This window comes from Oncorhynchus keta, chromosome 12 (genome assembly GCF_023373465.1).
Source record: "Oncorhynchus keta strain PuntledgeMale-10-30-2019 chromosome 12, Oket_V2, whole genome shotgun sequence".
NCBI lineage: Eukaryota > Metazoa > Chordata > Actinopteri > Salmoniformes > Salmonidae > Oncorhynchus > Oncorhynchus keta.
In genome coordinates, this window is record NC_068432.1 from 27,152,861 (window position 1) to 27,174,901 (window position 22,041).

Sequence of the window (22,041 nt, forward strand, 5' to 3'; positions counted from 1 at the left end):
ATAAGTGGCCCAGTGTTTCTTTTTGAGGTTTCATGCGTGGTCATCATGCCATAGGGAACTTAGGACTGACTTGCTGTCAGTAAAAATGTTTATTTTATTACCTCAGTCACCTCTCATCCATGGTTTAATTAAATAAAACAACCAGTTGATTTAACTGAAACAAGAAAGCAAATGTTCATCCCACCAATGCCAAAGATATGTCAAGTTGTTCTGTCCAATTAGGCCTATATATTGTTTCCCCTTCTTTCCAGGCAGAGAACTTAGTCATAGTTAAATATTGACTGAGTACTTAGGTAGTGTATCAAAGTCCTGAGGCCATAGAGTTTTCGTGTGTAGACATTTCAAGGGCCTGTTGTGTGTAGCTATCCTCACAAGAACCTGGTCATAATGCCTTGCCTGGTTATTGATTAACAGCCAAGAAGACTTAACATGTCCAGAGAACCCGGCGCCTTTGTATACACAGTAAGAACAACGATTTCACCATCTTTTCACGGCATTCTATTGAATTTATTTAGGTAATGTACTTAGGTAATTGTGGTCCCATGTGGCTCAGCTGCTAAAGCATGTCGCTTGTAAAGCCAGGGCTGTGAATTCGATTTCCCATGGGGATCGGTATGAAAAGAAGTGTGAAAAATGGATAAGAACGTCTGCTAAATGACTAAAATGTCATCTAAGAAGGAGAGGTTTTTATGTATATAATAATTGTATAATATATATTTTTTGTAACTTGTGTATTCTTTTCAGTTAGAGTGTAAACAATATATTGCACGTGATTTCATACATTCAAACGGTCTTTTCTCCATTACATACCCCTCGCGTCCACTCTCCTCATCTCCTTCTCAAAACCCAATGGAGGGGAAGGTCAGAGACGGACCTCTGGCATTCTCATCCAATGCGTTTTGAGATGGAGACGAGGAGAGAGGATGCGTGGAGTGTGCAATTGAGAAAAGGCCCACGTATGGTCATTGGGGAGACAGGTGACCGCCTACTTCCGGTCCTAGACAACAGTGTGTTAGTGCTATCGTTTTCATTGGTCAGAAGCTTATTGGTCTCGTCATTTTCTTTGGCCACCATGGAGTCTTCCAATAAATGAGATTAATTTAACATACAATGTAATGACCTTACTTGTAGAGTTTGTAATATACGGTAATGTAAATTAATTGGAGCAGGTGTGAGGGTGGAAGATTCTGACAATATAACCTACAAAATCTACAAAAGCACACAAATATAATCTAGGCTACTGCCCAGTTAAATATTTTTTTATGCATTATTGTCACAATGTTATTTAATTTTGAAGGTTGGTCTTTAGGGAGCGGCAGGTAGGTAGCCTAGTGGTTAGAGTGTTGAGCCAGTAACCGAAAGGTTGCTAGATTGAATCCCTGAGCTGACAAGGTAAAAATCTGTCGTTCTGCCCCTTAACAAGGCAGTTAACCCACTGTTTCTAGGCCGTCATTGGAAATAAGAGTTTGTTCTTTACTGACTTGCCTGGTCAAATAAAAAAAATAAGTGTAAGTGTGCAGGTTTCACAGGTGTTTTGGATGGTTGTCTAGTTATTATTCACACATGACCTGGCAGAGATGACAATTAGATTGTTAGGGGAGATTGCCATGCAATGAGAATCCAAACGTCCTATAAAGAGAGGAACAACATGGTTATGAAATTATTCTGTTTTCATAGAGACATTTTATACTCCCTTCTCAGAGTTAGCCACAATACTGTATACTGTGTATTTCAATCCCACAGAAGTGATCATAATGCAAAACCTACCCCTAAAAGCAGATGTGTGTCATGACTGTCCTGTAAGGATCCAAATAGGTCAGATCAGCTTTGCAATAAGGTGGGTGAAGGGAACTGGTCGGGGGTTGACAGCTCACTCTCTGTTGTAAATCAAGAACAGAGCATTCAGCTATCTCCCTCTCCAAATTCACCCAAGGAATATGTCTTTGTCTACACAGACATTTTCCCACCGAAACTAACACGTTCTAAAGCGAATGCTGGAAAAATATTTCCAACATAGAACGTGGGGAATGAGCAGAAGTGACCCAAAATAACACTGTTGTCAGTTTGGTTATTACTTTGTGATATCATTAAAAAATGTTAAAGGAAATACTGTAACAAACTATACAGCACCAGTACCGTTTTTTCTTTATTTTGACCATTTCTACATTGTAAAATAATAGTGAAGACATCAAAACTACGAAAACTAGATAATCCGTTCACCTACTCTCACAAAGACACAGCGGTTGGAACTAAGAATCTCAAATTTGGACTCATCAGACCAAAGGACAGATTTCCACCGGTCTAATGTCCATTGGTATTGTTTCTTGGCCCAAGCAAGTCTTCTTATTGGTGTCCTTTAGTAGTGGTTTCTTTGCAGCAATACAAACATGAAGGCCTGATTCACGCAGTCTCCTCTCAACAGTTGATGTTGAGATGTGTTTGTTACTTTAACTCTTAAGCAATTATTTGGGCTGCAATCTGAAGTGCAGTCAACTCTAATGAACTTAGAAGTAGCTCTGCAGCAGAGGTAGCTCTGGGTCTTCCTTTCTGTGGTGGTCCTCATGAGAACCAGTTTAATCGAAGTGCTTGATGGGTTTTGCAACTGCACTTGAAGAAACTTCAAAGTTGTTGAAATTTTCCATGTTGACTGATGACTCATGGCTTAAAAACGTCTTATGGCTGCAATCCCGTTAACAGGAGCAAAATGACAACAGCCAGTCAAAGTGTCGGGCGCCATTTTCAAAACATCAAATTTCTCATAATTAACCATCCTAATACCATTGTAAAGCTATTCTTGTTGTTAATCCCACCACAGTGTCCGAATTCAAATATGCTTTACAGCAAAAGCACCACAAAAGATTATGTTAGGTCACCACATATTGCCACAGAAAAGCCAAAGAGAGGAGTTTCAAAAAGCAGAAATAAAGATACAATTAATCACTAACCTTTGGTGATCTTCATCAGATGACAGTAATAGAACTTCATGTTACACAATACATGTATGTTTTGTTTAATAAGGTTCATATTTATCAAAATATGAGTTTACATTGGCGCGTTCCAAAAACATCCAGTGATTTTGCATAGCCACATCATTCAACAGAAATACTCATCATAAATGTAGATGATAATACAAGTTATAAACATGGAATTATAGATATACCTCTCCTTAATGCAACCGCTGTGTCTGATTTTTAAAAAAACTTTACGGAATAAGCCAGCCATGCAATAATCTGAGACGGTGCTCAGAAACATTTGTCACAATAGCCGCCATGTTGACGTCAACATAAACAAGAAATCACATGATAAATATTCCCTTACCTTTGATGATCTATATCAGAAAGCACTCCAGGAATCCCAGGTCTGATTCTGCTATCATTCACTCCCACAACACCATAGAAGTCTCATTATAATTTATATTGATGGTTGACATCTAGTGGAACCCATAGTCAGTGCAACATCATTAATATCTCAAGGGGATTTCATTGGGGATTCTGGTGAATACATACAAAGCTCAGATTTCTCACTTCCTGTTTTGATTTCTCCTCAGGAATTTGCTTGCCATATGAGTTCTGTTATACTCACAGACATCATTCAAACAGTTTTAGAAACTTTAGAGTGTTTTCTATCCAATACTAATAATAATATACATATATTAGCAACTGAGACTGAGGAGTAGGCCGTTTACTTTGGGCAACTTATTCATCCAAGCTACTCAATACTGCCCCCCAGACTTAAGAAGTTAAGTCACTTTAAACAATGCCACTCTAAATAATACCACTTGGTAATACTGTTTGCATATCTTATATTACTCATATGACATGTATATACTGTATTTTATACCATCTACTGCACCTTGCCTATGCCGCTCGGCCGTCGCTCATCCATATATTTATATGTACATATTCTCATTCACCCCTTAAGATTTGTGAGTATTAGGTAGTTGTTGGGAATTGTTAGATTACTTGGTAGATATTACTGCACTGTTGGAACTAGAAGCACAAGCATTTCGCTACACTCACATTAACATCTGCTAACCATGTGTATGTGACCAATACATTTTGATTTGATTTGATTTGTTGTTATAGCTTTACAACTTGTACCGCCCTACAGGTCAGGCTGTTCACACAAACTAAGGTGTGGTCATGGCCGTTTATTGCAAGGAGTAAAGAGAGAATGGACTGAGTTAGAGGGAGAGAGAATAAGAAGAAGGGACGTCAAATCAGTATTCAAAAGCAACAGTTGAACTAATCCAAGGTAAATCTAATCCAAGGTACATTTATATGACTTTGTTGTTGTATTAACTTGATTAAAAAAATGTTTTACTGTGGCTAAAATCAGAAGTTTCCTCTAACTTTTTCAGATTTGATAATATCTCATCTGAACATTGAAAGTGGTGTCGACATGAACAATAACCAGGTAACTTCACCCCTTGACTTGTTGACCCCTTGACTTGTTCCACATTTTGTTACATTCCAGCCTTATTGTAAAATGTATTAAAATATTTTTTTTTCAATCAATCTACAAACAATACCCCATAATGACAAAGCAAAAACAGGTTTAGAAATTTTTGCAAATGTACATAAAAAAAATGAAATATCAAATTTAAATAAGTGTTCAGACCCTTTACTCAGTACTTTGTTGAAGCACAATTGGCAGTGATTACAGTCTCGAGACTTCTTTGGTAATGATGCTACAAGCTTGGCACACCTGTATTTGGGAGTTTCTCCCATTCTTCTCTCCAGATATGATCAAACTTTGTCACATGTGCCGAATACAACAAGTGTAAACCTTACCGTGAAATGCTTACTTACAGGCCATTAACCAACTCAAGAAGAGTTTAAGAAAATATTTACCAAAAAAACTAAAGTAAAACATTTTTTTTAAGTAGCCATAACGAGGCTATGTACAGTTGAAGTCGGACATTTACATACACCTTAGCCAATAGCCAAATACATTTAAACTCACTTCCTGACAATAAATCCTAGGATAAATTCCCTGTCCTAGGTCAGTTAGGATCACCACTTTATTTTAAGAATGTGAAATGTCAGATTGATATTAGAGATAATTATTATTATTTAAAAAATATATATATTTCACCTTTATTTAACCAGGTAGGCTAGTTGAGAACAAGTTCTCATTTGCAACTGCGACCTGGCCAAGATAAAGCATAGCAGTGTGAACAGACAACATAGAGTTACACATGGAGTAAACAATTAACAAGTCAATAACACAGTAGAAAAAAAGGGGAGTCTATATACAATGTGTGCAAAAGGCATGAGGAGGTAGGCGAATAATTACAATATTGCAGATTAACACTGGAGTGATAAATGATCAGATGGTCATGTACAGGTAGAGATATTGGTGTGCAAAAGAGCAGAAAAGTAAATAAATAAAAACAGTGTGGGGATGAGGTAGGTGAAAATGGGTGGGCTATTTACCAATAGACTATGTACAGCTGCAGCGATCGGTTAGCTGCTCAGATAGCTGATGTTTGAAGTTGGTGAGGGAGATGAAAGTCTCCAACTTCAGTGATTTTTGCAATTCGTTCCAGTCACAGGCAGCAGAGTACTGGAACGAAAGGCGGGCAAATGAGGTGTTGGCTTTAGGGATGATCAGTGAGATACACCTGCTGGAGCGCGTGCTACGGATGGGTGTTGCCATCATGACCAGTGAACTGAGATAAGGCGGAGCTTTACCTAGCATGGACTTGTAGATGACCTGGAGCCAGTGGGTCTGGCGACGAATATGTAGCGAGGGCCAGCCGACTAGAGCATACAAGTCGCAGTGGTGGGTGGTATAAGGTGCTTTAGTGACAAAATGGATGGCACTGTGATAAACTGCATCCAGTTTGCTGAGTAGAGTGTTGGAAGCAATTTTGTAGATGACATCGCTGATGTTGAGGATCGGTAGGATAGTCAGTTTTACTAGGGTAAGCTTGGCGGCGTGAGTGAAGGAGGCTTTGTTGCGGAATAGAAAGCCGACTCTTGATTTGATTTTCGATTGGAGATGTTTGATATGAGTCTGGAAGGAGAGTTTACAGTCTAGCCAGACACCTAGGTACTTATAGATGTCCACATATTCAAGGTCAGAACCATCCAGGGTGGTGATGCTAGTCAGGCATACGGGTGCAGGCAGCGATCGGTTGAATAGCATGCATTTGGTTTTACTAGCGTTTAAGAGCAGTTGGAGGCCACGGAAGGAGTGTTGTATGGCATTGAAGCTCGTTTGGAGGTTAGATAGCACAGTGTCCAATGACGGGCCGAAAGTATATAGAATGGTGTCGTCTGCATAGAGGTGGATCAGGGAATAGCCCGCAGCAAGAGCAACATCATTGATATATACAGAGAAAAGAGTCGGCCCGAGAATTGAACCCTGTGGCACCCCCATAGAGACTGCCAGAGGACCGGACAGCATGCCCTCCGATTTGACACACTGAACTCTGTCTGCAAAGTAATTGGTGAACCAGGCAAGGAAGTCATCCGAAAAACCGAGGCTACTGAGTCTGCCGATAAGAATATGGTGATTGACAGAGTCGAAAGCCTTGGCAAGGTCGATGAAGACGGCTAGAATCTGTTACTTTTCTAGGATAGGGGGCAGCATTTGGAATTTTGGATGAAAAGCATGCCCAAATTCAACTGCCTGCTACTCATCCCCAGAAGGTAATATATGCACATTATTAGTGACTTCGGATAGAAAACACTGTGAAGTTTCTAAAACTGTTTGAATCATGTCTGTGAGTATAACAGAACTTATGTAGCAGGCGAAACCCAGAGGACAAACCATTCAGAATTGTTTTTTTGAGGTCACTCTTTTCATTTGGAATCCAGATTTCTAAGTGACTTGATTGCAGTTCCTACCGCTTCTACTCGATGTCACCCGTCTTTAGAAATTGGTCGAGGTTTTTCCTTTGTGTAGTGAAGAAGTAGACCTGTTAAAAACGAGCTCACTTCATGTGTACTGTTTGAGAGAGGCACGTGACCAGAAAGCTAGCGTCAGTTTGTTTTCTTCCTGTATTGAACACAGATCATCCTGTCTTCAATTTTATCGATTATTTACTTTAAAGATCTATTACAAAAGTAGTTTGAAATGCTTTGACAAAGTTTACAGGAAACCTTTTAGATATTTTGTAGTCACGTTGCGCAAGTTGGAACCGGTGTTTTTCTGGATCAAATGCGCCAAATAAATGGACATTTTGGATATATATGGACGGAATTAATCGAACAAAAGGACCATTTGTGATGTTTATGGGACATATTGGAGTGCCAACAAAAGAAGCTTGTCAAAGGTAAGGCATGATTTATATTTTTATTTCTGCATTTTGTGTCACGCCTGCAGGGTTGAAATATGCTTTCTCTCTTTGTATACCGAGGTGCCACCCTCAGATAATAGCATTGTTTGCTTTCACCGAAAAGCCTTTTTGAAATCTGAGATGTTGGCTGGATTCACAACACGCGTAGCTTTAATTTGGTATCTTACGTGTGTGATTTCATGAAAGTTTGATTTTTATAGTAATTTACTTGAATTTGGCGCTCTGCATTTTCACTGGCTTAGTGTCCCATATATCCCAGAGGCGTTTTAAGGAGCCTTTTGGTCCTAGAATTGTCGCTCCGGTACCACTTGCCGAGAAATAGCAGAGAAAACAGTCTATGACTTGGATGACTGGAGTCTCTGACAATTTTATGGGCTTTCCTCTGACACCGCATATTATATAGGTCCTGTATGGCAGGAAGCTTGGCCCCAGTGATGTACCTTCTGTAGCACCTTACGGTCAGATGCCGAGCAGTTGCCATACCAGGCGGTAATGCAACCGGTCAGGATACTCTCAATGGTGCAGCTGTATAACTTTTTGAGGATCTGGGGACCCATGCCAAATCCTTTCAGTCTCCTGGGGCGGAAAGGTTTTGTCATGCCCTCTTTATGACTGTCTTAGTATGTTTGGACCAAGATAGATCATTGGTGATGTGGACACCAAGGAACTTGAAACTCGACCCGCTCCAATACAGCCCCGTTGATGTTAATGGGGTCCTGTTCGGCCAGCCTTTTCCTGTAGTCCACGATCAGCTCCTTTGTCTTTCTCACATTGAGGGAGAGGTTGTTGTCCTCTGACCTCATACCTATAGGCTGTCTCATCGTTGTCGGTAATCAGGCCTACCACTTGTGCCGTCAGCAAGCTTAAATGATAGTGTTGGAGTCGTGATTGGCCACGCAGTCATGGGTGAACAGGGAGTACAGGAGGGGACTAAGTACACACCCCTGAGAGGCCCCAGTGTTGAGGATCAGCATTGCAAACATGTTGTTGCCTACCCTTACCACCTGGGGGCAGCCCTTCAGGGTCCTTAGCTTAGTGATGAGCTTTGTGGGTACTATAGTGTTGAACGCTGAGCTGTAGTCAATGAACAACATTCTCACATAGGTGTTCCTTTTGTCCAGGTGGGAAAGGGCACTGTGGACTGCGATTTAGATTGCGTCTTCTGTGGATCTGTTGAGACGTTATGCGAATTGGAGTGGGTCTAGGATTTCCGGGAGGATGCTGTTGATCCCCTCAAGCTCTGTCAGTTTGGATCTGGAGCGCGCTGCACAGCTATTTTCAAGTCTCTCCAGAGATTTTCAATTGGGTTGAAGTCCGGGCTCTGGCTGGGCCACTCAAGGACATTCAGAGACTTGTCCTGAAGCCACTCCTGCGTTGTCTTGGTTGTGTGCTTTGAGTCATTATCTTGTTTGAAGGTGAACCTTTGCCCCAACCTGTGGTCCTGAGCACTCTGGAGATGGTTTTCATCAAGGATATCTTCCCCTCGATCCTGTCTAGTCTCCCAGTCCCTGCCGCTGAAAATCATCCCCACCGCATGCTGTCACCACCATGCTTCACCGTAGGGATGGTACCAGGTTTCCTCCAGACGTGACGCTTGGCATTCGGCCCAAAGAGTTCTATCTTGGTTTCATCAGACCAGAGAATCTTGTTTCTCATGGTCTAAGAGTCCTTTAGGTGCCTCTTGGCAAACTCCAAGCAGGCTGTCATGTGCTTTTGCTGAGGAGTGGATTTTGTCTGGTCACTCTACCATAAAAGGCTTGATTGGTGGAGTGCTGCAGAGATGGGAGAACCTTCCAGAATGATAACCATCTCCACAAAGGAACTCTGAAGCTCTGTCAGAGTGACCATTGGGTTCTTGGTCACCTCGCTGACCAAGGTCTTTTCCCCCTGATTGCTCAGTTTGGCCAGTTGGCCAGCTCTAGGAAGCGTCTTGGTGGTTCCAAACTTCTTCCATTTAAGAATGATGGAGGGCACTGTGTTCTTGGGGTCCTTCAATGCTGCAGACATTTTTTTGTACCATTCCTCAGATATGGGATTTGACTCAATCCGGTTTCAGAGCTCTACGGACAATTCCTTCGACCTCATGGCTTGGTTTTTAAAATGACATGCGCTGGCAACTGTGGGACCTTACATAGACAGGTGTGTGCCTTTCCAAATCATGTCCAATCAATTGAATTTACCATAGGTGGACTCCAGTCAAGTTGTAGACATATCTCAAGGATGATCAATGGAAACAGGATGCACCTGAGCACAATTTTGAGTCTCATAGCAAAGGGTCTGAATACTTATGTAAATAAGGTATGTGTTTTTTAAATGTATTTTGTGTGCAAATGTGTCTCAAGACTTGTTTTTGCTTTGTCATTATAGGGTAGTGTGTAAATTGACGAGGGACATTTTATATTGAATATTTTTTTAAATAAGGTCTGTAACGTAAGAAAATGTGGAAAAAGGGAAGGGGTCTGGATGCTTTCCCGAATGCACTGTATATCTGTCAGATTCTAATTTTGTTTTACCTGTGGGAAATGGACTGCTACATACAGTACATTGCAATACCAATCATTGAAGTTTAGTGGTAATTATATGATAAACATGACACTTTGGTTGTAATGTGTATTGTATGTTACCAAGTCAAAGTGCTCCAATGTATCAAATAATGCATTGATTTCTCTCATTGTAATTAAATGGAAAATCATTCTCCTCTCCGCTTTCCCCAGACATCAGGTCCCCAGTATGTGAACTATGGATTTCAAGAGGAGGCCGGGACTGAGGGAAGAGCCTCTGCAAATGCTTCTGCCCAGCAGATGCCCAACGCCCCCCTCTCTATTTACCCTCAGTACACCCCTCAGACCATCAACACCCACCACACGTTCACCCCTGGATTACCACATCCTGTCCCAGTACGAAAAGGTACAGTATTTACCCTTCTGCTGATATTCCTCAATTGATAAACAATGCCAATATATATATATGCAGTACAAGTTTCATACACTGTTGTTTTTTGCCTTCTATTGTTTATTAAAAACATTGTCTGAGCAGCTTTGAGGTGTTCCATTTGGTCTTCATATCTGTTTTGCATGGGATGTCTTGTCTTAATCTCCGTTTTGTCATATGCTATTATAAGGTTTACAGTGCCTTCAGAAAGTATTCACACCCATTGACTTTTTCCACATTTTGTTGTGTTACAGCCTGAATTTATAATGTATTAAATTGAGATTTTGTGTCACTGGCCTACACACAATACCCCATAATGTCAGAATGGAATTATGTTTTTTTAGACATTTTCTCAAATTAAAAAATGGAAAGCTGAAATGTCTTGAGTCAAAATGTATTCAATCCCTTTGTTATGGCAAGCCTACATAATTTCAGGAGTAATCATTTGCTTAACAAGTCACGTACTAAGTTGCATGGACTTTTGATTGACTACCTCGTATCTGTTCCTCACACATACAAGTATGTGTACACTCTTAGAATAAAAATATGCTATCTAGAACCAATAAGGGTTCTTTGGCTGTCCCCATAGGAGAACCCTTTGAAGAACCCTTTTTGGTTACTATTTTGGTTTCCATGTAGAACACTTTCCACAGAGGGTTCTACATAGAACCCAAAAGAGCTCTCCCTGGAACCAAAAAGGTTAGCCTATGGGGACAGCCAAAGAACCCTTTTTTCTAAGAGTGTAAGGTTCATCAGTCGAGCAGTGAATTTCAAACACAAAGACCATACAGGTTTTCCAATGCCCTGCAAAGAAGGGCACATGTTGGTAGAGGGTACACAAGAAAAAAGCAAACATTGATTATCACTTTGAGCATACTGAAGTTATTAATTACATTTTGGATGGCGTATCAGTCACTGCAAAGATACAGGCATCCTTCCTAACTCCGTTGCCGGAGAGGAAGGAAGACGCTCAGGTAGTTCACCATAAGGCAAGTGGTGACTTTAAAGCAGTTACAGAATTGAATGGCTGTGATAGGAGAAAATTAAGGATGGATCAACATTGTAGTTACTCTACAATACTAACATAAATGACAGAGTGAAAAGAAAGAAGCCTGAACAGAATAAAAATATTCCAAGAACATGGATCCTGTTTGCAATAAGGCACTAAAGTAAAACTGCAAAATATGTGCAAAGAAATGAACTTTATGTCCTAACTACAAAGTGTTATGTTTGGGGCAAATCCAACACAACACATTAGTGTTGTGTACCATTGTTCATATTCATATTTTCAAGCATGGTGGTGGGTATGCTTGTCATCGGGAATGATGGGTATGCTTGTCATTTTTAGGATAAAAAGAAACGGAACAGAGCTAATCACAAAATCTTAGAGAAAAACCTTGTTCAGTCTGCTTTCCAACAGACACTGGTAGACAAATTCACCTTTCAGCAGGACAATAACCAAAAACACAAATTGCTTACCAAGATGACATTGAATGTTTGTGTGGCCTAGGTACAGTTTTGACTTAAAACGGCTAGACAATCTATGGCAAGACTTGAAAATGTCTGTCTAGCAATGATCAATAACCAACTTGACAGCTTGACAAATGTGTGTAATAATATTGTGCAACATTGTACAATCCAGGTGTGCAAAGCTCGTAGAGCAGTGTTTCCCAAAGGTAAGCACGTTTTGTTTTTTTTCCCTAAAACTACACAGCAAAGCTTGATGATAAATTGATTATTTGAGTCAGCTGTGTAGTGCTAGATCAAAAAACAAAATGTGCACCCCTTGTGGTCAGGAGGACTAAATTTGGGAAACTCTGTCTTAGAGACTTACCCGGGAAAGGTGATTATAACATGCATTGACAAATGGGTGTGAATATGTATGTAATTCATATATTACTGTATTTCATTTTCAATACATTTGTAAAAATTTCTACAAACATGTTTTCACTGTCATTATGGGTTATTGTGTGTAGATGCGTGAGAAAACAATAACAATTTAATCCATTTGTAATTCAGGCTGTAACACAACAAAATGTGGAATAAGTCAAGGGGTTTGAATACTTTCTGAAGGCACTGTATAGCGTGTTAAGTAGTACTGTTTTCACCTAGTAGCAGTCAACATCTGTAGTCACACAAATGCAAAACAAGCCTTTCCATGTTTCCAGGTTGACAAAAGTAACCAATGGTCAAATGATATGTAAATATCTAGGTCTTGGGTTGAGAGTTCTATGTTAAAAAGTAGAACAAGAGAGCCTCTAGTTGTTTTTATTTTAAGTGTATTTTAAGTGTTGTTTGTTTCTAATCTCTTTCAGTGGTGAAGAAAAGTCGCTGTAAATGTATTGTGGCCTTAATTCTAAGTGTCTTAGTTCTCCTTGGGGCAGCTGGAGCGTTGGTTTGGTATTTCTGTACGTACAGTCTCCTTTCATACAATATCTCCATTGATGCTCTTGACATAAGCTGACATATTAATAATTTTGACATTATTTATATGCTTTTTATGAAAAGACTAGGTTGACATAAGCAAATTCAACTTGCGAATTCATCTTGCTTTCCAAATACACAGTTGTCTACGTAGTTTATAGGTGTATCTGGAAGCAAAGGAAAATTACCAAGTAGTTCTTAATCATTGAAAAGGCCAAGAAGAGCAACCTTATAGTCATGGTCAGAGCTGTGATGCCCTGTCTTGTGTGTGTGTGTGTCCACAGTGTCCTACCAGTGTGTGTTGGGGAGGTCCTGTAGCGAGGGAGGTGTGTGTCTGAATGCCTCTCAGTGGTGTGATGGCATCAGAGACTGTCCAGGAGGAGAAGATGAGTCACAGTGCCGTATGTCTCCACTCAATCATGTTAATCATTATAAACTCAGCAAAAAAATAAATGCCCCTTTTTCAGGACCCTGTCTTTCAAAGATAATTTGTAAAAATCCAAATAACTTCACAGATCTTCACTGTAAAGGGTTAAAACACTGTTTCCCATGCTTGTTCAATGAACCATAAACAATCTATGAGCATGCACCTGTGGAACGGTTGTTAAGACACGAACAGCTTACAGATGGTAAGCAATTAAGGTCACAGTTCTGAAAACTTAGGACACTAAAGAGGCCTTTCTACTGACTCTGAAAAACAACAAAAGAAAGATGCCCAGGGTCCCTGCTCATCTGTGTGAACATACCTTAGGTATGCTGCAAGGAGGCATGAGGACTGCAGATGTGGCCAGGGCAACATATTGCAATGTCCGTACTGTGAGACGCCTAAGACAGCGCTACAGGAAGACAGGACGGACAGCTGATCGTCCTCACAGTGGCAGACCACGTGTAACAACACCTGCACAGGATCGGTACATCCGAACATGACACCTGCGGGACAGGTACAGGATGGCAACAACAACTGCCCGAGTTACACCAGGAATGCACAATCCCTCCATCAGTGCTCAGACTATCCGCAATAGGCTGAGAGAGGCTGGACTGAGGACTTGTAGTCCTGTTGTAAGGAAGGTCCTCACCAGACATCACAGGTAACAACGTCACCTATGGGCACAAACCCACCGTCGCTGGACCAGACAGGACTGGCAAATAGTGCTCTTCATTGACGAGTTGCGGTTTTGTCTCACCAGGGGTGATGGTGGGAATCGTGTTTATCATCGAAGGAATGAGCGTTACACCGAGGCCTGTACTCTGGAGCGGGATCGATTTGGAGGTGGAGGGTCTGTCATGGTCTGGGGCGGTGTGTCACAGCATCATCGGACTGAGCTTGTTGTCATTGCAGGCAATCTCTGCATTACAGGGAAGACATCCTCCTCCCTCATGTGGTACCTTTCCTGTAGGCTCATCCTGACATGACCCTCCAGCATGACAATGCCACCAGCCATACTGCTTATTCTGTGCGTGATGTCTTGCAAGACAGGAATGTCAGTGTTCTGCCATGGCCAGCGACGAGCCCAGATCTCAATCCCATTGAGCACATCTGCGACCTGTTGGATCGGAGGGTGAGGGCTAGGGCCATTCCCCCCAGAATTGTCCGGGAACTTGCAGGTGCCTTGGTGGAAGAGTGGGGTAACATCTCACAGCAAGAACTGGCAAATCTGGTGCAGTCCATGAGGAGGAGATGCACTGCAGTACTTAATGCAGCTGGTGGCCACACCAGATACTGACTGTTACTTTTGATTTTGATCCCCCCTTTGTTCAGGGACACATTTTTCCATTTATGTTAGTCACATGTCTGTGGAAGTTGTTCAGTTCATGTCTCAGTTGTTGAATCTTGTTATGTTCATACAAATATTTACACGTTAAGATTGCTGAAAAGAAACGCAGTTGACAGTGAGAGGATGTTTCTTTTTTTTGCTGAGTATACTTACAGTATGCTGTTGACCGACACTGTATTCAGGAACCCACTGTTAAAATAAATGTAGATATGAGGGTTGTTCACACTTTGCTATGGTTAATTATATGATTTTTGCTTTCATGCTTTTCTCCCTGAACTGAACGCTGTTCTAACATCAGTCTCTACTTTCCAGTACGCCTTCATGGGTCTGGTTTTGTGCTGCAGAGTTACTCATCAGACAGTCAGATGTGGAAGCCAGTGTGTGCTGATAACTGGAATGACAACATTGGCAGGGCCACCTGTCAGCAGATTGGATACAGCAGGTGGGTCACCAGGAGATATAGGATCACATACTATACATGTCATAGAGTATCATTTGTGATCACTTTCAAATAAAATCTTATTGGTCACATACTCATGGTTAGCAGAGGTTAATGCAAGTGTAATGAAATGCTTGTGCTGCTTGTTTCCGACAGTGCAGTAATATCTAACAAGTAATCTAACAATTCCCCAACAACTACCTAATACTCACAAATCTAAAAGGGGTGAATGAGAATATGTACATATAAATATATGGATGAGCGATGGCCGAGCGGCATAGGCAAGGTGCAACAGATGGTGTAAAATACAGTATATACATATGATATGAACAATGTAAGATATGTAAACATTATTAAAGTGGCATTATTTAAAGTGGCGTTGTTTAAAGTGGCCGGTGATTTTGTCTCCATGTGGGCAACAGCCTCGATGAGTTAGTGATTGCTGTTTAGCAGTCTGATCACTTGTACAGAAGATTATATTATATTATGTGCTAAACATTTTGTACATAACATAAATAATATTTGAGGGGCTGACCATACCTATCTCTGTTTCCAAGTGGGTCCTATGTTCGGTTCTCACAAAGAAACCCAGGCTCCTTGGCCGTTGATGGCTATATGAAGCTGTCAGGCTTTGACCCTCATTCCCTTCTACAGGGGCAGCTAACCAGCAGGTGATGAGAACATGAATACATCTCATTCAGTCCAGCCTTTTTTTACAGAGTAAATATACCAGCAATCCATTTTTTGAGTGGTGGGGAATAAATAAAAATAGTCTTAATGTATTGAATTTTCTGTTTTTACATACAGAATTGCTTCTGTAAACCTTTATATGACTCTCATGATGTAATTTCCTCCTGCAGTCCCTACTGCTCATTACAAGCAGTCTCCCTGCAGTGTATTGGTAAGTCATTACTTTACCTTAACACTGATTCTCTGCACAGACACAGCTGACCGTCAGGTTAGGACAAAGCTTATAGAAACTCAGTCAGGAAGGGGAACTCAACAGAAGGAGTTATTTGTATTATAGGCAGCAGCTACTCTTCCAGGGGTTCAGCAAAATTAAGGCAATTATACATTTTTCTAAACATTACAATACATTTACAACAGATTTCACAACATATTAAGCATTTGCCCCCAGGCCCCTACTCTACTACCACATATCTACAACACAAAATCCATGTATACGTGTGTGTATAGTGCGTATGTTATTGTGTGTTTGTATGCATGCGTCTGTGCCTGTTTGTGTTGCTTCACAGTCCCCGCTGTTCCACAATGTGTATTTTTATGTTTTTCAAAAATATAATTGTACTGCTTGCATGAGTTACTTGATGTGGAATATAGTTCCATGTAATCAGGGCTCTATGTAGTACTGTGCACCTCCCATCGTCTTTTCTGGACTTGGAGACTGTGAAGAGACCTCTGGTGACATGTCTTGTGGGGTATCCGAGCTGTGTGCAAGTAGTTCAAACAGACAGCTCCATGCATTCAACATGTCAATATCTCTCACAAATACAAGTGGTGGTGAAGTCAATCTCTCCTCCACTTTGAGCCAGGAGAGATTGACATGCATATTATTAATGTTAGATCTCTGTGTCCATCCAAGGGCCAGCTGTGCTGCCGTTTTCGGAGCCAACTGCAATTTTCCTAAGTCCCTCTTTGTGGCACCTGACCACAGGACTGAACAGTAGTCCAAAACTAGGGCCCAAAAGACCTGCCTTGTTGATAGAGCTTTTAAGAATGCAGAGCAACGCTTTATTATGGACAGACTTCTCCCCATCTTAGCTACTGTTGTATCAATATGTTTTGACCATGACAGTTTGCAATCCAGGGTTACTCCAAGCCGTTTAGTGGCCTCAACTTGCTCAATTACCACATTATTCATAAAAACATTTGGTTGAGGTTTAGTGAATGATTTTTCACAAATACAATGGTTTTATTTTTTTTATATATTTAGGACTAGCTTATTCCTTGCCACCCATTATGAAACTAACTGCAGCTTTTGTTAATTGTTGCCGTCATTTCAGTCGATGTGGTAGCTGATATGTATAGTTTTGAGTCATCCGCATACATAGACGCTTTACTCAGTCAGTGGCATGTCGTTAGTAAAGATTGAAAAAGGTAAGGGGCCTAGACAACTGCCCTTGGAAATTCCTGATTCTACTTGGATTTGTTACTTTACTGACTTTATTGTCCCCATGGGGAAATTGTGTTGCAGTGCCATGTATACGTTTAAAGTGGTGTTTAAATACAAAACAAATTGACAATACAACTTTCATAAGTTACATACCAATAATAAGCGACAAGCCTGCTGGCCTTACTGGGTCGATAGGAACATTAGCTTGAGCTATTTAGAGTGATATCTCACCTGGCACAAATTATTGACTAGTTCTGTTTTTCCTGCCGAGTGGTGCCCTACACCCAGAGGGGAGTAGTTCAAAGTCTGGGTACAGGGGGTGGCTTGGGTCTAAAATTATTTTTGTAGTCTTGTGGAGGGCCCTGACCTACCTGTTAAGACTCCCATTCCTGTGCAGGTAGCGTGACTACAGCTCAAGCTCATTACCATAACGCACAATGCGCAAAAATATTCCTAAAAATATTTAACCTCCACACATTAACAAGTAAAATAGCTCAAATGAAAGATAAACAAGTTGTTTATCTAGCCAGCAAGTCAGATTTCTAAAATGTATTCAGTTATATTTATGTCAAACCACCACCGCAGACATAGCTCATTAGCATAGCCAAGTAGGAAAAAATATGCAATCAACAAACGCAGGATTAAAAGAAAAATCATTTCACTAACCTTTTGAAATCTTCATCAGATGACAGTAATATAACATGTTACACAGTACATTCATTTTTTTTTCAATAATATGCTATATATATCCATAAATCTCTGTTTACAATATACTAGGAGTCGGCGCTCCAAACGTACCATTCTGGCTCCTCTACCTTGGAGTCGACAGAAACCCAAAATTAACACATACATATTTCCTTACCTTTGCTGTTCTTCCATCAACAGAACTGGAAGGGATTATACTCACCAAACCAGCTTTTAGTTTTCAAGTCTGCGTCTTTCGGTTCTCAAAATACACGCATTTCGGTCAAAATGTAGGCAAAAATTGAAGTGGATGCGCACCAAAACGTTGAAATTATATATTATATGTCGAGTTAACTTGTCAAACTAACTTCATAATCAAGCTTTAACATGTTATAAAGGTGTACAGCAATTTTGAGAACAAACAGAAACACAGGCACCGTTCAATCGATCTTGGAAAAGAGAGAGGACTTGACCACTGCGCACAGAAAAGTGACAGGTTTTTTTGAGTGACTGGGAGCTTACCGCGTGCTCAAACTCTCGCGAGCGGGCGATTCTCACAATGAGAAGCCCCATTGAAAGCTGAGATCACGCTGAACACGTGGAGACTGTTCCTGGCGCTGTAACTGTTTGGGGAGGGTGTTTGCGATGACGTCAAATGTGGGCCAACTTTTCAGATGAGAAGAGATAGTTTGGGAGAATGCAGATTTTGAGAGTTCTGCTTTACATAGAGACAAAATTTAAACGGTTTTAGAAGCTTTAGAGTGTTTTCTATTCGATAATATGTTTTATTTGCATATATTAGCAACTTTTGACAAAAATGTATCATGTTTTATATGGGTACCCAATTCCTCCAGAAGGGGCAGTAATCAGGGGTAGCCTTAACAGGTTAAAGATCTCATCCAGGCCTGTCTGTTTGACTCCATGTACCTTACTTGCTCTGGTAATAATCCTTCTCAGCATATTTCTTTGGCTGACGGTGGCATTGCCAAACCAACAAATACAAAAAGTTGAAATACTCTCAATGAAAGATTTGTAAAATAGAGTCTGTATAGTACAATCAACAATATTTTTATCAGCCCAGAATTATGAGAAAGTACATACATTTACTCCACTGAAACTCATTGTCCAAGAGGATACCCATATATTTGTATTCCTCTACAATCTCTATGTTCTGACCACTGATAGATGTTGCAAAGGTAGGTGTTGTACACTTCCTGAAGTATATGCACATCTCTTTGGTCTTGTTGGTATTGAGGACCAAGTGTGATTCGTCACACCACTTTACAAAGTAATTTAGGACCGGGCCATGGTGTTCCTCATCATCATGCAACAGGCTGATCAAGGCAATTTCATCCACAAACTTAACGAGGTGTCTGTCAGGATGGGAACTAGTACAACTATTAATGTACAAGATGTAGAGGAGTGGGGACCAAACACATCCCTGAGGAGAGCCTGTGTTGGCTTACTTTGACCCGCTGTGATCTCTGGCTCAGGAATTCCAACAGCCACAAAACCAGGAGAGGCTTCCATTAAAGAACACCCACTGTGTTCTGTTAGACAGGTAAATCTTTATCCACAATATAGCACGGGGTGTAAAGCCATAACACAAGGTTTTCCAGCAACAGACTATGAACGATAATGTCAAAAGCCGCCCTGAAGTCTAACAAAACAGCCCCCACAATCTTTTTATCATCAATTTCTCTCTGCCAATCATCAGTTATTGTGTGTAAGTGCTGTGATTTTTGAATATCCTTCCTTACAAAACATGCTGAAAGTCTTGTCAATTTGTTTACTGTAAAATAGCTATGTATTTGGTCAAACACAATTTCTTCCAAAATTTTACAACGGATTGCTGATTGGTCGGCTTTTTGAGCCAGTAAACGGGGCTTTACGATCCTTAGGTAGGGATAATAACTTTTGCTTCCCTCTAGGCCTGAGGGCACACACTGACTAGTAGGCTTAAATTGAAGATATGGCAAATAGGAGTGGAAAATTGTCCACTATTAGTCTCAGTCATTTTCCATCAAGTTGTCAGACCACGGTGGCTTGTCATTATTGATGGACAACTATTTTTTCATCTCTTCCACACTTTACGGAATTCCATTTGGTCAGATATACTTGGATGTATAGTGTCATTGTTTGTTGCTGGCAGTCACATGATTTCTGAATTTGCAGTACGTTTGCCAACGGTTGTACAGCCATACCTATCACATGTATTTCACACGTCATCCAGATGCTGATTGTTAGCACTTCCCACCAGAATGGGCTTTAGGTGAGGCAGATGAACCTGTCGCCATATTACTTCAACAGTATTTAACATGAGATCATCTCTAAGCCTTACAGGAATGTGGTTCTGAATATAAAACAGCCACACACTTTTGGCATTTCTGTATTTTCTGTAGATCTTATAACCATGTATTGCTATCACTGCATCAGCAAATGTATTATCTGAGTTTCAGAAATTGTCAGAATATGAATGTCATATTTCATGAACCTTGTTTTTAAGCTGTTAATGTGGGCTATTTTTAACACTTTTCTGGGAAGCTTTAATGTTTTTCTTGCTTTACTGGAAGCATAGCAGAGGTAGACATGCTTTGGTTATTTACAGTATGTTAGTGCAGGGTTTGCTTCTCACAGTGGAGATTCCTGCTTGAGCAGACCACCTCAGTGTTAACAGTATAACTCTGGTTCATAGGCATATGATTACTGCATACAATAGCTGTAGAATCAGCAGAGGCATTCAGGGCAGTGAGGAACATAAATAAGTTACTTACATTGTGTCTTCCAACGCCCCCAGAATAATGTACATTTGCTGAAGCATTATGACAACTCAGCGACACAATCGTAGGGATTAAATGAGCTGGGCTTGGGTCATTGATAAGTCATTGTCTCAATGCAGCCTTATAATGCTGTGAAAGGATCCAGGAACCCAAATGATTTGGGTGGATCCCATCCTCATTATTGACAGGAGATTGACAACCTTCACATTTAGATTATCAGTGTTATATGTAGCTGGTTTACTACTCTGGTCTATATCTTGACCAGGCACTTTGGGTTGGCTGTGGAAAAATGAAGTTTTTCTTAAGTAGACAACCAAACTGAAGTAAAAACACTAACTCTGAAAGTGCCACCTGGTGGAAATGTTGACCTCCTCGAAACCTTATTTTTGATCGTTCTGAAATTGTAGGCCTCTGTCAAACAACTAGTTAAAGACAAAAGAAACATGTACGATTTCTGTGTCAATATGGGAGAAAGGAAAATACTCTTTTGAATTCTAGTGGGTAGGCTAAACTGAAAATGTTGACTCAATCATGCATTTTGTGATAAATGCACGAAATTTGGCACAGACATTTAGCCTGTCTACCCATCCACATTGCTCCGGCCGAACACACCCGCTATCGTTTCTTCTTCACGATGACACTGGATTTGCTTTCCTCCCTGACATCTTATTGAATGAAAACAAATTCTGACCATTCTGATTGGTCCCAGATACAGATGGGTTGGACCAGAGCTGGGGCCAGAGCCATCATTGGCTTTGATACTCTAATCAAATATCAAATCAAATTTTATTTGTCACATACACATGGTTAGCAGATGTTAATGCGAGTGTTTCGAAATGCTTGTGCTTCTAGTTCCGACAATGCAGTGATAACCAACAAGTAATCTAACTAACAATTCCAAAACTACTGTCTTATACACAGTGTAAGGGGATAAGGAATATGTACATAAGGATATATGAATGAGTGATGGTACAGAGCAGCATACAGTAGATGGTATCGAGTACAGTATATACATATGAGATGAGTGTGTAGACAAAGTAAACAAAGTGGCATAGTTAAAGTGGCTAGTGATACATGTATTACATAAGGATGCAGTCGATGATGTCGAGTACAGTATATACATATGCATATGAGATTAATAATGTAGGGTAAGTAACATTATATAAGGTAGCATTGTTTAAAGTGGCTAGTGATATATTTACATCATTTCCCATTATTAAAATGGCTGGAGTTGGGTCAGTGTCAATGACAGTGTGTTGGCAGCAGCCACTCAATGTTAGTGGTGGCTGTTTAACAGTCTGATGGCCTTGAGATAGAAGCTGTTTTTCAGTCTCTCGGTCCCAGCTTTGATGCACCTGTACTGACCTTGCCTTCTGGATGATAGCGGGGTGAACAGGCAGTGGTTCGGGTGGTTGATGTCCTTGATGATCTTTATGGCCTTCCTGTAACAACGGGTGGTGTAGGTGTCCTGGAGGGCAGGTAGTTTGCCCCCGGTGATGCGTTGTGCAGTCCTCACTACCCTCTGGAGAGCCTTACGGTTGAGGGCGGAGCAGTTGCCGTACCAG

The 22,041-nt window shown here is 40.7% G+C and overlaps 1 protein-coding gene across 1 annotated transcript in view; it reads left to right on the forward strand.

Annotated features, from left to right (window-relative positions):
* The first annotated feature begins 335 nt into the window (after positions 1-335).
* The window catches only part of LOC118391193 (transmembrane protease serine 2-like), a 28,561-nt gene continuing 6,855 nt past the window's right edge, over positions 336-22,041 (forward strand). Inside the window, exons 1-9 of the mRNA XM_035782312.2 lie at positions 336-462; positions 4,111-4,254; positions 4,361-4,416; positions 10,024-10,216; positions 12,556-12,648; positions 12,949-13,065; positions 14,752-14,881; positions 15,436-15,549; positions 15,739-15,779. Coding sequence (XP_035638205.1) covers positions 4,402-4,416; positions 10,024-10,216; positions 12,556-12,648; positions 12,949-13,065; positions 14,752-14,881; positions 15,436-15,549; positions 15,739-15,779 — 703 coding nt within the window. The 5' untranslated portion in view covers positions 336-462; positions 4,111-4,254; positions 4,361-4,401. The remainder of the gene's footprint in view (positions 463-4,110; positions 4,255-4,360; positions 4,417-10,023; positions 10,217-12,555; positions 12,649-12,948; positions 13,066-14,751; positions 14,882-15,435; positions 15,550-15,738; positions 15,780-22,041) is intronic.